General features: G+C 49.0%; 1 protein-coding gene across 3 annotated transcripts; it reads left to right on the top strand.

Annotated features, from left to right (window-relative positions):
* The first annotated feature begins 4,698 nt into the window (after positions 1–4,698).
* On the top strand, positions 4,699–15,119 carry lrrcc1 (leucine rich repeat and coiled-coil centrosomal protein 1). Of its 3 annotated transcripts, XM_023816178.2 has the most exons (20): positions 4,699–4,823; positions 5,204–5,290; positions 5,409–5,614; positions 5,697–5,762; positions 5,908–6,075; positions 6,265–6,431; positions 7,147–7,317; positions 7,439–7,644; positions 8,947–9,109; positions 9,613–9,761; positions 10,609–10,792; positions 11,101–11,240; positions 11,323–11,524; positions 11,674–12,078; positions 12,468–12,642; positions 13,135–13,298; positions 13,424–13,632; positions 13,761–13,898; positions 13,997–14,132; positions 14,307–15,119. In XM_023816178.2, exons 2-20 carry the CDS (start codon positions 5,247–5,249, stop codon positions 14,415–14,417), a joined length of 3,204 nt encoding a protein of 1,067 aa, XP_023671946.1. In that variant the 5' UTR covers positions 4,699–4,823; positions 5,204–5,246; the 3' UTR covers positions 14,418–15,119. The 3 variants fall into 3 exon arrangements, with proteins under 3 accessions (XP_023671946.1, XP_023671947.1, XP_023671945.1); XM_023816179.2 differs by having other exon boundaries at positions 4,742–5,290; positions 11,674–11,859; XM_023816177.2 differs by having other exon boundaries at positions 4,742–5,290.
* Positions 15,120–15,260: the final 141 nt, after the last annotated feature.

Below are 15,260 nucleotides of genomic sequence, written 5' to 3'. Positions count from 1 at the left end.
CCCCCCATCCAGGGTTATTCCCTGCCTCGTGCCCATTGCTTCCGGGATAGGCTCCGGACCCCCCGCGACCCAGTAGGATAAGCGGGTTGGACAATGGATGGATAGATGGATCAAACATTTGAGGACAAACGTGGAAATGCAGACTGGCAGGCTTAGAACCAAAACTGGGTCGGTCAAAAAAAACGTTTTTAAATCTAAATAATATGTCTTTGTGCAATGTGTTATGAGCCACGATATTCTACAGCAGTGATTTTCAGCCCGGAGTCCTCGGGGGACCCCAGACAGCCCACATTTCTGTTGTACCAGGTATTCAGTGGTCTGGATTGTTTGGTTCATGTGTGCTTAAGGGCTGGGAGGGAGCTAAAATGTGGACTATCTGGGGTTTGAGAAACACTGATCCACAGCAATAAATGAACCCCATTAGACCAAGTGCCGTAGAAGTATCGTGGAGTCGGGCAGAGGAAAGCTGAGTTCCGCGATTCTCCACATTAAAAAAAAATGCTTACAGACTTAATGCATCTTTAATATCCCACAGTTATAATTGTGATGGGGACTGCAATGTGAATCACAGCATGTGTACATGGAGAACAAACAGCGTAATGAACAAGCTTCATAATACGAACAAATTACTCTCAATCTTGGCTAGCATGAATCCTCTTTCAGTGTTGTAGTTACACCAACGTGGACCGATTTGTCTTTGTTAAACCAGAGTAAAACAGATGACTTGGTGTGGACATGACATTTATACTCCATGTAGTGTTTCAATTTAATTTATATATTACAGGGAAATATGCATTTTATCAATGTATGTAAGAGAACGTCTTCTTATTCCATAGTGATTTAAGTCTTTGTTAGATGAGAAATTGCGGGCAGAAGCGGGTTGGGTGATATCGTTACATTCAATCTCTATTACTGACCTTGTACAGCTGTCATTAACGACAGCTGACAGTGTTTAGCAGAGGTGTAGAAAGTCCGTCCCCAGAACAGGACTACAGAAAGGCAGTGTAGCGGCAACAGATGGCGGAGCTAATTTGCCCAATTAATCAGCACCAGAATATAATGTTCTAAGGTTAATGAGGGCCAGTGGCTGCACTGGAGGTAATTGGCTAAATCGATTTTGTCTGAAAGCCAAGATTGCAAAACCAATCATGCAGCTGTTCTAGTATAGCCAATATTTTATGCCATGTGGCAAATATAAATCCTGATTGTGTATCGTAGATTTAAATTACTATCACAATGACGAGCAAATATGAAGAACATAATTGTGCTGAGAATTTTTTAATGAATGGCCTTTGCAAACTTGTTTTAAAGGATCAAACATAATTTATGTGATCGCCGATCCGTCAGACAAGTTAAATACCTTTTAGTCTGTCATCCGGTGACACAAGTAACCTCTCCACTCCTGTTGGTTAACTAGTATCCTTCCTGACTGGTTAATTTCTTACACAGTGTGCCAAGCTGCACACGTTACCGAAAAGTAAAATTAAAATGAAATAGGACAAGGAGAATTGTATATAGCCATGGAAAAAATGTACTGTAACAGTAAATGTAACAAAAAACATTTGTTTTGTTTCTTTTTCTACTGTGTTTTCAGTATTACTGCATTATATACGCTATCTGGACAAAATGTTGGGACATCTGGCCGTCACACCTACAGGAACTTTTATGACGTCCCATTCTAAATCCATAGGCATCAATCCGGTGTTGGTCCCCCCTCTGCAGCTATAACAGCTGCCAGTCTTCTGGGAAGGCTTCCCACAAGATATTGGAGTGTTTCTGTGGAAATATTTGCTCATTCATCCGTAAGAGTATTTGTGAGCTCAGGCACTGATGTTGGATGTGAAGTCCTGGCTCTCGATATCTATTCTAAGTTCATCCCAAAGATGTTTGATGAGGTTGAGGTCAGGGGTCTGTGGGGACCGGTCAAGTTCTTTTACACCAAAATCACCCAACCATGTCTATATGGACCTTGGTTTGTACACTAGGGCACAATCATGCTGGAACAGAAAAGAGCCTTCCCCAAACTGCTCCCACAAAGTTTTAAGCATAAAATTGTCCATAATGTCTTGATATGCTAAAGAATTAAAAGTTTCCTTCACTGGAACTAAGGGGGCTAACCCGACCCCTGAAAAACAACCGCATTCCATTATCTCTCCTCCACCAAACCTATACAGTTGGCAGAAGGCAGTCAGGCAGGTAATGTTCTCCTGGCATCTGCCAAACCCAGACTCGTCCATCAGACTACATCACTCTACAGCAGTGTTTCTCAAATCAGTCCTGAGACATCCCCAGGCATTCCACGTTTTTGCTCTGAATTCCCTGGGCGTCTCCAAGGGCTGGGGGGGGGGGGGTGTCCCCGAGGACTGCTCTGAGAAACACTGCTCTACAAACATGTTTCTACTGCTCCAGAGTCCAGTGGCGGCGTACTTTACACCACGCCATCCGACGCTTGGCATTGTGATGTGAGGCTTACATGTAGGTGTTCAGCTATGGAAACCCATTCCTTAAATAAAGCTCAACAGTGCAGTTTTTCTGGTGGAGTTAATGCCAGAGGAAGTTTGGAACTCTGCAATTACTGAATCATCCAGAGTGTTGGTGACTTTTACGCACCATGCACCTCAGCACTCGGCGACCCCACTCTGTTACTTTATGTGGTTTCCCACTTTGTGGCTGAATTTCTGTTGTTCCTAAACGCTTCCACCTTGCAATGATACCACTTACAGTTGACTGTGGAATATCTAGCAGGGAAGACATTTCATGAACTGATTTATTGCAAAGGTGGCATCCTATGACAGCACCACACTTGAATTCACTGAGCTCTTCAGAGTGACCCATTCTTTCACAAATAAACCTGACTGCATTGCCAGGTGCTTGATTTTATACACCTTTGGTAATGAATGAAACACCTGAATTCAATGATTAAACGGTGTGTCCCAATACTTTTGTCTATATAGTGTATGTACACATACCGATCAGCCAATATATTAAAACCACCTGCCTAATAAGAACATAAGAACATAAGAAATTTACAAACGAGAGGAGGCCATTCGGCCCATCAAGCTCGTTTGGGGAGAACTTAACTAATAGCTCAGAGTTGTTAAAATCTTATCTAGCTCTGATTTAAAGGAACCCAGGGTTTTAGCTTCCACTACACTAGCAGGAAGACTATTCCATACTCTAACTACACGCTGTGTAAAGAAGTGCTTCCTCAAATTTGTTTTAAAATGTTCTCCCGCTAATTTCCACTTATGGCCACGAGTTCTAGTATTTAGACTAATGTTCTGGAAGTGACCCTACTGCCACCAAAACAGTCTTACCCATAAAGGCATGGACTCCACAAGACCTCTGAAGGTGTCCTGTGGCATCTGGCACCAAGATGTTAACAGCAGATCCTTCAAGTCCTGTAAGCTGCGATGTGGGGACTCCATGGGCTTATTTGTCCAGCACGTCCCAGAGATGCTTGATTGGATTGCAATCTCAGGAAGTTGGAGGCCAAGTCAACACCTTGAACTCTTTTTCATGTTACTGAACCATTCCTGAAGAGTATTTGCAGTGTGGCAGGGCGCATTATCCTGCTGATTGTGACCATGGCCATTGCAGAATACCATTGCCATGAAGGGGTGTACTTGGTCTGCAACAATGTTTAGGTAGGTGGTACATGTCAAAGTTACAGCCACAAAAACGCCAGGACCCCAAGATTCCAAGCAGAACATTACGCAAAGCATTTCACTACTTCCACTGGCTTGCTTTCATCCCGTAGTGCGGAGTTCCCCAATTCCGGTCCTGGAAGGCCAGAATTCAACACAGTTTACAGATTTCTCTGTTCAACCACACTTACTAAACCTGGTACTTAGCTGATTATGGTGTGTTGAGTTGGGAAACCGGCAAAGACCGGAATTGGAGAACCCTGCCATACTTCATCCTAGTGCCATCTCTTCCCCAGGTAAATTATGCTCATATACCAGACCATTAGCATGATGTAACAGAAAACATGACTCATCAGACCAGGCCACCTTCTTCCATCGCTCCATGGTCCAGTTCTGATGCTCACATGCCTACTTAAAGCCCTTTTGGTGGCGGACAGGGGTCAGCATGGACACTGACCGGTTTGCAGCTACGCAGCCCAATACGCAGCAAACTGTGATGCACTGTGTGATCTGACCCCTTTCTAACCAGCATTTACCTTTTCAGTAATATGTGATACAGCAGCTTTCTTGTGGGATCAGTGAGCCTTGGGCGCCCATGACCTCGTTGTTGGTTTACCAGTTGACTTCAATGGACCACTTTATACATGGTACTGACCACTACATACTGAGAACACCGGATAAGACCTGCCATTTTGGAGATGACCTGACTCAGTTGTCTAACCATCACAGTTTGGCTCTTGTGAAAGTTGCTCAGATCCTTACACTTGCACATTTTTCCTGCTTCCAACTTTAAGAACTCACTGTCAATGTACATCACTGCCTAATGTATAATGGCACCTTTAACAGATGCCTTTATAACAAGATAAACACAATATAATTCACTTCACTTATTAGTATTAGTGCTGTTTGGTTTTAATGTTATGGCTTATCCGTGTATATGTATGTGTGTGTGTGTGTGTGTGTGTGTGTGTGTGTGTGTATATATATATATATATATATGTATGTGTGTATGTATGTATTACCGGTATCCTTGGTAACGCACAGCCGCGTCCATATAACCAGAAGTTGGTGGGCGGGTCTGTGACGTCACCGGAAGCCAGCAGTCATGGCGGCTGGTTTGAGTGTCCGAGCTGAGCGGTTCTTCACGGCGCGATACTTGTCTTCCCTGTAGACCCGGTACCGGCGCTTACTCCTTGTTAGATTTTAAATTCACGTCTCTTGTATTATAAAGATAGCAAAAGAAAAAATAAAAATCGTTTGGATGTCTATGGACAGCTGGTAGTAGGTAGCCTAGCTAGCTAGCATACGGCTCTTTTCAATGACTTTGTTTTGAATGTTGTTATAACGTTGTGGGTGCGTTACTGCAAAACCTTACACCTAATAACAGTATGTAGAGTAAATTACCATATAAATGTACCTTATAAATGTACCATTTAAATGACGAATACGATGCGTCGTTACGTAATTCTGTGGCTCGGCTGTATTGTAAAAATAAACTTATGTGCTTTCTCAACCGAAACGCTTCAAATTAAATTTTCCCTGGGTGACATTATAAGCTATCAAAGCCACGACTGTACCAGCCCTTAAAATTCGCGGACGATGGCGGATGGGGAGCTTAGTCTGATTGACAAGAACATAAGAAGGTAACCGCTGGAACTCAATTACTCTCGCTTCCCTAAGTCAATGTATGGTTGCATGTAAGGCGAAGTTTAAGTGAAATTACTTTTCAACGTATCCGCTTCTTTCATTTTATCTCCGTAGCTTATTGGAAATCCCGCTTAGTTCGAAGGTCAGATCTCTAAACCTTCACTGCAACCGCATCTCTAAGATCGAGGGGCTGACTTCTGCTTGGCATATACGGCAGTTGGACCTGTCCTCTAACCAGATCAGCCGCATCCAGGGGCTGTGCTCCTTAACCTCCCTGCAGAGCCTCAACCTCTCCTGCAACGTCATATCCAGGGTCGAAGGCCAGTGTCCTGACTTCTCTTTTTTTCCATGACTCTCCTATGGTTTTTTTTTTCTTGAATTTTTAACAGTTCTTTCCTCTAGGACTCCAAGGGCTTGTGAACTTGGTGAAGCTGGACTTGTCATATAATCAGATAGGTGACTTATCTGGTAAGTGGATGCTTTTGTATTACAGTGTGATTTTTAACATTATGGGGTGCTGTTTATAGGTAAAAATTCTGTAGTGCTTAGGCAGGCATGCGTGTCTGCTTAAAGAGATATAGAGCGCCGGAAGATCATTTTCTAATGTGTGCAGGTTTACTTCACCTCCATGGGACGCAATACAAACTGAAGCACCTTCGCCTGCAAAGCAATCATGTGAGCAGCATGAGCCAGGTGCTGCAATGCCTGCTGGGATTGCCGAGTCTAAGCAGCGTGGCCTTCAGCGCCGACGGTAGTGGGAATCCGGTCTGTGATGTTCCGGGTAGGTGGTAATTCAGTTGAGCTTCTTTGGTTTAGATGTTTCTATCCTTTATTTTATCATCTATTTTATTATTCTGTGTTGTTACTGATCGGTTTCTTTCAAAAAGGATATCATAGAATAGAAGGCGGACATGGTCCTCACTTCCTCTCCTACTTTACAAAACGTTGCTCATCTGTTGGTCCCTCCAAGGCTACAGAGACCTAATCCTGCAGTCCCTGCCGCAGCTGTCTTCCCTGGATGCAGTGGACCGGCAGGGTAACCCCTCCCCCTGTCTGGAAGAGTGTGCTGTCGATATCCCAGGGATGGAGGACTTTTCTGAGTTCCTGCTGTCAGACAGCAGCATCGCCGACGAGAGGGTAAATGTAGAATTGCCGGGACCAGGTGCAGCATGAAACGCACTCGCTGCTGGGGAAACATTAATGCTTTCGGTCCTTCTTCGCAGATGTTAACAAGGATATTCCTTAGCTGCAGATGGTCTCAATCTGGCAGATTCAGCTGAATATACGTCATTCAAATAGCATCTCCTTGTTTGTTTTTCTGGAGGATGTTCTGGTCTAAAGGATTGCAGCCCCATGCCGTCTCTTTCCCCAGCTGCATTTGGTCGATTGCAAATTGCATAACTCCCGTCGTGTTTGAGTGAATGCAAAGGGGAGGGCCTTAGGCTTTGAAATGGAGCACATTTGAATGTATCTCAGCCAGGAATTATCAGTAGTGCATGAAAGATCAGTGAACTGATACAGTCGTTTATGCAAATACATTATCGGGAAGGAGTAAAACTTCTCAAAACAGAATAAATTAGTAATGGACTTATAGGATTTTAATTAATCCTAAATTTTTCACAAGGTTATGCTTTAATGAGGTTATTTAAAAGTGCAGAAGGGAACCGGTGTACAGCACATACTTAATATCTGGTAAATCCCGAAGCGACTTAATGCGATTAGCTTGACCTGATCCTTTTAACGTCTCCGTTTGTTTGGACCCTGATCCCGTCTTTGCTTGGCGCCGTGGACAGTCAGCGTGGAGGCTGTACGCTGATCTTCTGGCTCCGTCTCGTCTTCCGCCGACCCACAGGCCGGTGCGGATGCCCCGCAGCTGACGCCATCCGTCGACGATACACTGACCAGCCTCCGCCAGCGGATGGGCATTCTAGGGGCCACCGGCGTAAGGGAGTGCACACCCTGTGGCCCCAGGAGCACGGGCCCCGGAATCTGCAGGCCGCAGGTCTCCCAGCTTTTCCCGGAGGTGTGTTGTGTCTCGGAGCAGTTCTAGGAAATCTTACTTATTAATCGTTACTTATTGCCGGTTTTATTTTTAAATATGATGATGTGCTGATCCCCCCCCCCCCCCCTGCCCCATCCCCCAGACTCCCAGCACCTCCACCTCCACCCCCACCCTCGTCTGTAAACCTCGCAGAGACACGGACCACACCTCTGACAGCGAGTGCGATAACAGGGAGGAGAGCTGTCCCAAGGGGGGGGGGCAGAAGTCCCGGGTCCCCGCTGGGCGAAAGGGCCCAGTGGCCCCCAGGAAGAAGAACTCTGGGGAGCTGAAGGGACAGAGGTCACACAGGTGCGCTGTGTGTGTCTGTGTGTGTGTGTGTCTGTGTGTGTGTCTGTGTGTGTGTGTGTGTTAGAGAGGAATGGAGGACTGATGCAGCATGAAATCCTTTTGTGTGTGAGATCAATTTGCTTAATTCTGCATTAAATCAACACAACATTTTATAAAAATAGGATTTAGTGAAAAGGTTTCAGTATGACAGACACCACTTCCTGTAGCCGTTTCCTCTGCATTACTGACTGACTGGCTTGTAAATTCTCTTATGTTTTTAAAGCTGACGTGAATAGTCTGCGCCCAGTGGCCACTTTAGGAAGGACACCTGCATGCAAGCAGCCTGCTCCTCCAGGCAGCCAATCATGGGCTGAATACATACAGCTCACAGACGGGGTCAAGAGGCTCACTTACTGTTCAGCTGAGGGTTACAATGGCTGAGAAGTGATTTTGAATGTGGCGTGATTGTCAGTTACTGGAGGTGGTGGTTCCAGCGTCTCAGAAACAGCCGCCTTCCTGGGATTTTCACACACTGCAGTGTGTAGGGTTTACAGAGGGTGGAGTGACGACCAAAAAACATCCAGTCTGTGGCAGTTCTGAAGCTGAAAACTGCTTGTTATACGGACAGATCGAAGGGGAGTGGCCGGATTTTTTACAGGAGGCCCCAAGTGCAGGAATAGCAGCTCGGTACTGCAGTCTTTTGTAAAACTGGCTTCTATTCATCAACCCTAGAAGCGGTTCTGGAGATTAACAGGGGTCCTACCCTGCACTAGCTAGGTGTGGCTAATGAAGTACCCCACTGGTGTCTGTGTGGTGGCCCTCATTCTCCTTCTTGGCTTTGGAGAAAAACGTGGGTGAGAGGAGAAAAAAGAAATACTCATGCAGGATTAAAGGACAGAATGGCTTATTGATCGGCGGCACTCCCGAGTTCAGATGAGGCTGCCGCTCGTCCGCGGCCCGCTCTGTACTCGTGACCCTGGGTGTGCCGACGTGGGAGGATGGGTCGTCTTTATTCTGTACCGACTGTTCTAACATACCTAGTGTCATTAACGTCATGTTCTGTACATTTTGCTTGGCTCTTATTTTGCCTACTTATTCCATTATCCATCCATCCATCCATCATACTGATTACCTAATATGAGTCCTTGGAGCCTATTTGCAGAAGCGCAGGGTACACACTGGGGTACATTCTGTACGGGATGCTGGTTTATACCTGGGAATAGACTTGGCAGACAGTGACGTTACAGACAGGATTTCAGTACTATTACTGGCTTAGAGTTGGTACGGCAAATATTGCTACTGGTTTTTTTTTTTTTGTCCTAGCACTTCAGAAAGTGCCGTCTCAGACAGCAAGTCGGCAACCTCCTCGGGAAAGAAGGCGCCCCCCTGCTCATCTTCCCAGCGCGTGGAGACGGGGAGGGCGGAGAGAGCGGGCCTGAAGGATGCAGAGTGTCTCCCAGAGGAGAGAGAGGAGGAGAGCTTCAGGGTGGGTGTGAGGCGCCGGGGATCAAGGCGTCGTCTCCCGCCGGCCCTCCGTTCCCCATTCGGCTCTCGCTGGTCTGGTCGCCGCTGCCTCGGCGCCTCATGGAGCCTTGGGAATGCCGTCACGCTGGGCCATAATCCGGCTTTTGGAAGTATTATGTACGCAGAACTGGGGGCTCTGAAAGACCAGTTTCAAGGAGCTACAGGCGCGGATTTTCCAGTGGTTTTCACATGTAAATAAAGTTATTTATGTAGAATTCCTACACTCCACTGCGGAACAGGCCGCACGCTGGCCTAGAGAGCTGTTGAACCCGGTCGTGCCGTTTGCCGGGCCCGGCTGTGCTGCCGGAGCCCGTTTACCGTGTTAATGCCGCGTACAAAGGATGCATCAGCAGCACTGAGTGCAGTAAGTCCGTGAAGGGTGCGTGCGTTCGCAGCACCTGTGCCGTGCGCGTTACGGAGCGGGGGGTGGCATTCTCGCGATGCCCGCGATCGCTCTGTCTGCAGGTGGTGGTGGAGGAGCGTGACCAGGAGCGGGAGAGGCGCTGGAAAGCAGAGCAGGCCGTCCGGAAGCTGACGGAGCAGCTGAGCAGCTTGGAGAGGAAGGCCGGCCAGGAGAGGGACATCCAGAGCATGGCGCTGCACACATCCGACCGGTGAGGCCGCCCTGCTGGTGATTAGGCGGCTTAGCCTCCGCGTCACCTTTGTGCTCTCGCTCGTGAAACCCTCAGCTGGTATTTAAAGTGACGGGCAGGTCCCCCTCCCCGTGGCCGAATCAGCTGCTGAGGCTGACGTCACGTGCCAGTCACATGACCGAGCCCGGCACTTCCTGAATCCTGCATCCAACTGTTTCAAACGTGCAGGGTTACCGAGTTACCGGTAACCAAGGAGATTCCCCGGCATTTTCCGGAAAGGAGATGTTAATTGGTGTGCTCAGTATGTACCGTCTAGTGTCCTGCCGAGGGCCGTGTGGCTCCGAACACGGGTAAACATCTTCTTTTTTTGTTTTTTTACGTGTGACTGTTTAGCAGCTTTTGCTAATCAAGGTGAGGCCACGCTGCCTGGCTCTCTCCCAAATGAAAGGATCATCGCTATCTTTGAACCGAGAGAGAGGCAGCACAGGAGATCATCTTCAGATCTGTGAGATGTGGTCAGCCAGAGATGTGGGACCCCTTCGTATAAAGCGGTGTGAATTGGCAGTGATTGTAGTTTTGTCCCTTGCAGACTTCTTTATGTATGATTTGTTTTTTTATGTCTGTCTGTAGCCAGAGGCTAGAAGGTGTAGCTGAGGATCAGAATGTTAGGTTGGAAAGCCGCCGTTAAGCGTGTAAATGGCTGACCTTCCTACTGGGGTTAGAGTAAGGAAGGGTACAAGTATCAGGGTGATGTGGCCAAAAGTGGGTGTGTGCTTGTGTAGGGAGAAATGAATGCAGTACTGATTTTGTTTGTGTGTCTGTGGGGGGGCGCTCTTTCGCGATTGACACTGTGTGTGGGTGGGTGTAGGCTGAAAGAGGTCCTCCTGAAGGAGCGTGCAGCACGAGTGGAGCTGCAGCAGCAGGTGGAGGAGCTGCGGCAGGAGCTGGCCCAAGCCCATGGGCGGGAGGACCGCCAGCAGGGGGCGCTGCGCAGCCTCCAGGACACCGCGGCCCGGGATGAAGCTCTGAGAGCCCAGCAGCGGGCTGATGAGGTGCTGCTGGGTCAAAAGTGCTAGCAGCATTAGCACTTATAAATATTATATATATATTCTAGCACTTAATATTTATGAAGTACGTGTAACTGCCAACGGTCCTGGGGGACTCCCAGACAGTCCATGTTTTTGCTCCCAAAACTGTGGACTGTCTGTCAGGGAGCTGGAAGGGAGCGAATACATGGGCTGTCTAGGGGTCCCTGAAGACCGGGTTGTGAAACACTGGCTTAGTCAAACACCGGCTCGCTGTAGAGGAGCCCGCCGCGTCGAGCCGTTTGTGAGACCTGGGATCTCCTGTGCCTGGTCAGGCGAGGAGGACCCAGGAGCTGGAGAACACGGTGTCTGCCCTGAAGAGGGAGCTGGAGATCCTACGGGCGTCTGCACGGCAGCACAAGGATAAGCTACAGCAGCTGCATGAGCTGCTGACCTCCCGTGAGCAAGAGCACAGGTACGCCTGCCGCGTGGCCCCAGGACCCGGGGAGCCCGTCTGGGCCCCGTGTGACCGGGGCCCTCGGACCTGTCTCTCCCAGGAAGGAGCTGGAGGCGCGGCTGATCCCGGGCGGCCCGGAGTTCCAGGAGGCGGTCTCGCGTGCGGTGGCCCCCGTGGAGCGGGGCCACGCCCAGCAGCTGGCTGACCTGCGGGAGAAGGTGAACGGCGCACAGGCGAGATACGGCGAGCTGGAGGACGAGTTCCGCGCGGCGCTCACCATCGAGGCTGGTCGCTTTTCCGAGGTGAGCCGACCACTAGGGGGCGCCAGCTACCACAAATCTCATTGAGTAATCCCTCACACCTGCTTCATTTCTATGAAAGGGGTGGCTACCATTGAAATGCCGCAAAGTCCTCGTCTGTGAGTGACTCTGCTCTGTGCTGCCCCCTGCAGGTGAAAACGGCCCTGGAACTCCAGGCGGCAGAGCTGGTGGAATGCAGGGCCAAACTGTCCAGGTGTCAGCAGAGGGAGCGTGAGTCCGGAGCACTGGTGCAGGAGCTCACTAGCATGGTGAAGGAGCAGAAGGCACGCATCGGCGAGCTGGTGAGATCCAAGCGGGAGGTTGTCACGGAGCTGAAGGTAGGTGGCGCTGTGTGTGTGTGGCACATAAAGGAGCCGCCGTCTGTGTGTGTGTGTGTGTGGGGGGGGGGTAATCGCTTTTCAAAACGCAGATGCTTTTGTATCGTGAGGTTCCTTCCTTCAGCAGTGACCTTCGCATCAAAGGAAGCGCAGAAGGTCACGCCGACTCCATTCACACTCTCCGGGGAATGTGGGCAGGAGAGAGCAGCCATTGTCAGCGTGAGGAGTGTGGAGATGTTCCCGTTCCCTGTCTGTGTGCCATCCTCCGCAAAAATGCACTCGTACTCTATCGAAGTGCATTTCCGATTAAATTAAGAATCATGATCCAAAACCTTTTAAACTGTGAATTAAGGTAGAATCGTGTGCATTATTTGTAGGAGAATGTTTCTGAATTTAAGAATGTGAAGATATTATATGAGATCAGTGTGTAAGTAGGTGTCTTGCTCTATCATCTGGCTGACAGGAGTGTGGTGGACGGAGGTTTTCGGCAGACTAATCGTTATCGCCCTTTAAATGGCTGTCTGCCCGGACGGGAGGTCTTCCGGTCTCTCTGAATGGCGGCCGCTCAGGTCGTCCTGGTACCGCCCTCATCACAGCCTGTCTTCCAGGCTCGCCTGCGGTCCCTGGAGGCCACGGCAGAGGAGGACAAGCGCCAGGCCGTCCAGGTGGAGCTGCTGAAGCAGGAGAAGTCCAAGCTGCTGTCCCAGCTGGCCGCCCAGGAGTCCGTCATCGAGGGCCTGCGGGCCGAGCGCAAGCTCTGGGGCCAGGAGCTGGCACAGCAGGGTAGGCGGGGCCACAGCACGATGCCGGGGAGGCTTATTGGACGAGGCTCGAAGGACCTAACCTATAGAGGAGGACCGGGAGTCTGTTACCCTGCAGCACCACCCGGTGGCCATTTTTTTTTGCACACTATCTACAGCGTGACATGAAAAATGTTGGCTGTAGGCTGTGCTTGTGTTTTAATAAAGCATTTTGAAGAAATATTTTTATGAATAATTTAGTAATTAATAAATATATATTTTTTTTTTTTACTTGAGCCTGGCAATAACTTGTGGTGATAATGAAAAATATGAGCAATTGCAGCAGTTAATTACTGTTGATGATAATTCATATTCTTAGGTAACCGAAAAGCATGTCATCAAATGACTTTATCTTTAAGGGGATCATTCTGATTGGACTCACGATCTCTCAGGCCCGGTCAGAATGGCGAGCCGGGCTCTCTCATGGTTTGTCGCCGGCCCGCCTCGGCCTGACGGTCCAGTTCTGCTTCCGCAGGGGCCTCCCTGGCCCAGGACCGGGGTCGCTTTGAAGCCCGAATTGAGGTGCTGAACGCGGAGCTTCAGAGTCTGAAGAAACAGAGCGAGAGCGACTGCACCTCACTCAGGATCAAAGCCAAGATTGTGGACGACCAGACGGAGACCATCCGCAAGCTGAAGGAGGTGCGAGCGAGAGCCCGGCCGAGATGACCTCCTATGAGCATGACGTCCTGGAGCCCCGGCCGTCCTCACGGTCGAGCGAGGAATCGGCTCCCAGCCATCACTCTCCTTCTCGCTCGCGCCCCCAGGGCCTGCAGGAGCGCGATGAGCAGACCCGGCGCCTCCGGGAGGAGACCCTGCAGGCCCAGCGGCAGTTCGAGGCGCGGCTAGAGGAGGAGACGGCTCCGCTGAGAGAGCAGAAGGAGCACCTGGATCAACTCAGCTCCCGCAAGGAGGAGCTGGAGCTGCTGCTGGAGGACAGGGAGGCCGAGCTGGAGGAGGTGAAGAGGGAGCACAGGTGAGGAGGAGATAAAGAGGGGATACCTGAATGGTGTGTTGCGTGATATGATTCTGGTCCGGAATGTTCTGTCTCATTGGATCACAGATCGCCCCTTTTCCATTAAACCCCCCCCCCCCATCCAACAGCACCATGAACAGGAAGTGGCAGGACAAGGCAGAGCTGCTGACCCGGCTGGAGTCACAGGTCAGACGCATGAAGGAGAACTTTGACATCAAGGAGAAGGTGCTCATGGAGGAGAAAGAGAGAGCCCAGCAGGAGCACAGGTAAGGTGGCCCCCGGGGACTGGGGGGGGGGGGGGGGGGCATGCCGTTACACCTCCTGCTATTTAATTTACCATGTGCGCGTGTGCCTACGTGCCCAGGGCCGCGGTGGAGAAGCTGCACAGCATGGACGACGCCTTCCGCAGGCAGATGGAGGCGCTGCAGGTGTCCCACCAGGCTGAACTCCTGCAGCTCGCCGGCGACAAGCAGAAAGACGTGGAGCTGGCAAGGCAGAGGGTAACCGTGGCAACCGGCCATTTCGCCTTTAATACGGGGAAGTGGACTCCCCTGTTAATGCAGGTTAAGGTGGTGTGTCTGCAGCTTATGTTCCTCGAATAAGCAGTTAGTTTACTAGTTAGGGGTGGGGATTAATAAGGCTGCTGAAGGTCCACACTTCACCTGCTTCTCCAGGTGCTCCAGGTGGAGGAGGAGATGCGGCAGCTACTGGAAGAGACCGAGTCGAGGAGGAGGACGATGGACGAGAAGATGAGGCTGCTGACGAGTGTGCTGAAGGACTTTTAACCAGTCTGCCGTTATACTCCTTCCTCAAGGGACTGTAAACATGCCGAGCTTCTTTTATTAATGCGTATGAAACCACAGCTCGTTTTATACACGAGACAAAAAGCAATTTTAGTGAAATTTCTCCTTAAATGATCGATTTTTTTATTTATGGTTTTTAGTGTTTTCTGTACAGTGGAAAGGCAAATGCAATGCTGATACACTTTATTTCCAGTGTTCCTGTTGTAATTATTTATACGTATTTTTAAATATAACCATGTACTGCAACACGAAATTAAAATGCTTTTGGGGGAAAATGTTGGCAAAGTGCATTTGCTGTTTACTGACAGATTCTGTCTTCCTTCGAATACTAAGCTGACGTTTCAGACAATAGATTTAAGCTGTAGTCCTCCAGGTGTTTCCGTTCCAGCCTTAACAGGATCAGTCAGGTATTTTTTCAGTGCTCTACATTTATTGTAGTTTATACGGAGTTTTACTGTTTATGTAAGGAGCTGTTGTGAACAAGAAAAAAATGAAAGTCAATGGTCTCTATCAGGTCGTCTGGGATTGGGAATGTTTTGTGCTTTGTGAACTGGAAGTGTTGTGGGCTGTACGGCCAGGATGCAAAATAAAAATAAATTCTGTAATCAAAAGCAGTCTGAGGGTCAGAAAATGTTATAAAAACTTTGGTGGACATCTAAAATATATTAAAAATATATATATATATATCTGTGTGTGTGTGTGTATGTATAAAAATGGGTTCGTAAGAAACAAAAACTTACGGTCTTTGTTCGGAAGTCGAAGTAAAGTTTATCCCAGGCTGATCCTCTCAAGTTTCCCCATGCAAACTAATTACGGGCTTCAGCC

Source organism: Paramormyrops kingsleyae, chromosome 4, assembly GCF_048594095.1.
Source record: "Paramormyrops kingsleyae isolate MSU_618 chromosome 4, PKINGS_0.4, whole genome shotgun sequence".
In the NCBI taxonomy this organism is placed as follows: domain Eukaryota; kingdom Metazoa; phylum Chordata; class Actinopteri; order Osteoglossiformes; family Mormyridae; genus Paramormyrops; species Paramormyrops kingsleyae.
This window is presented reverse-complemented; position numbering and strand designations above follow the sequence as displayed.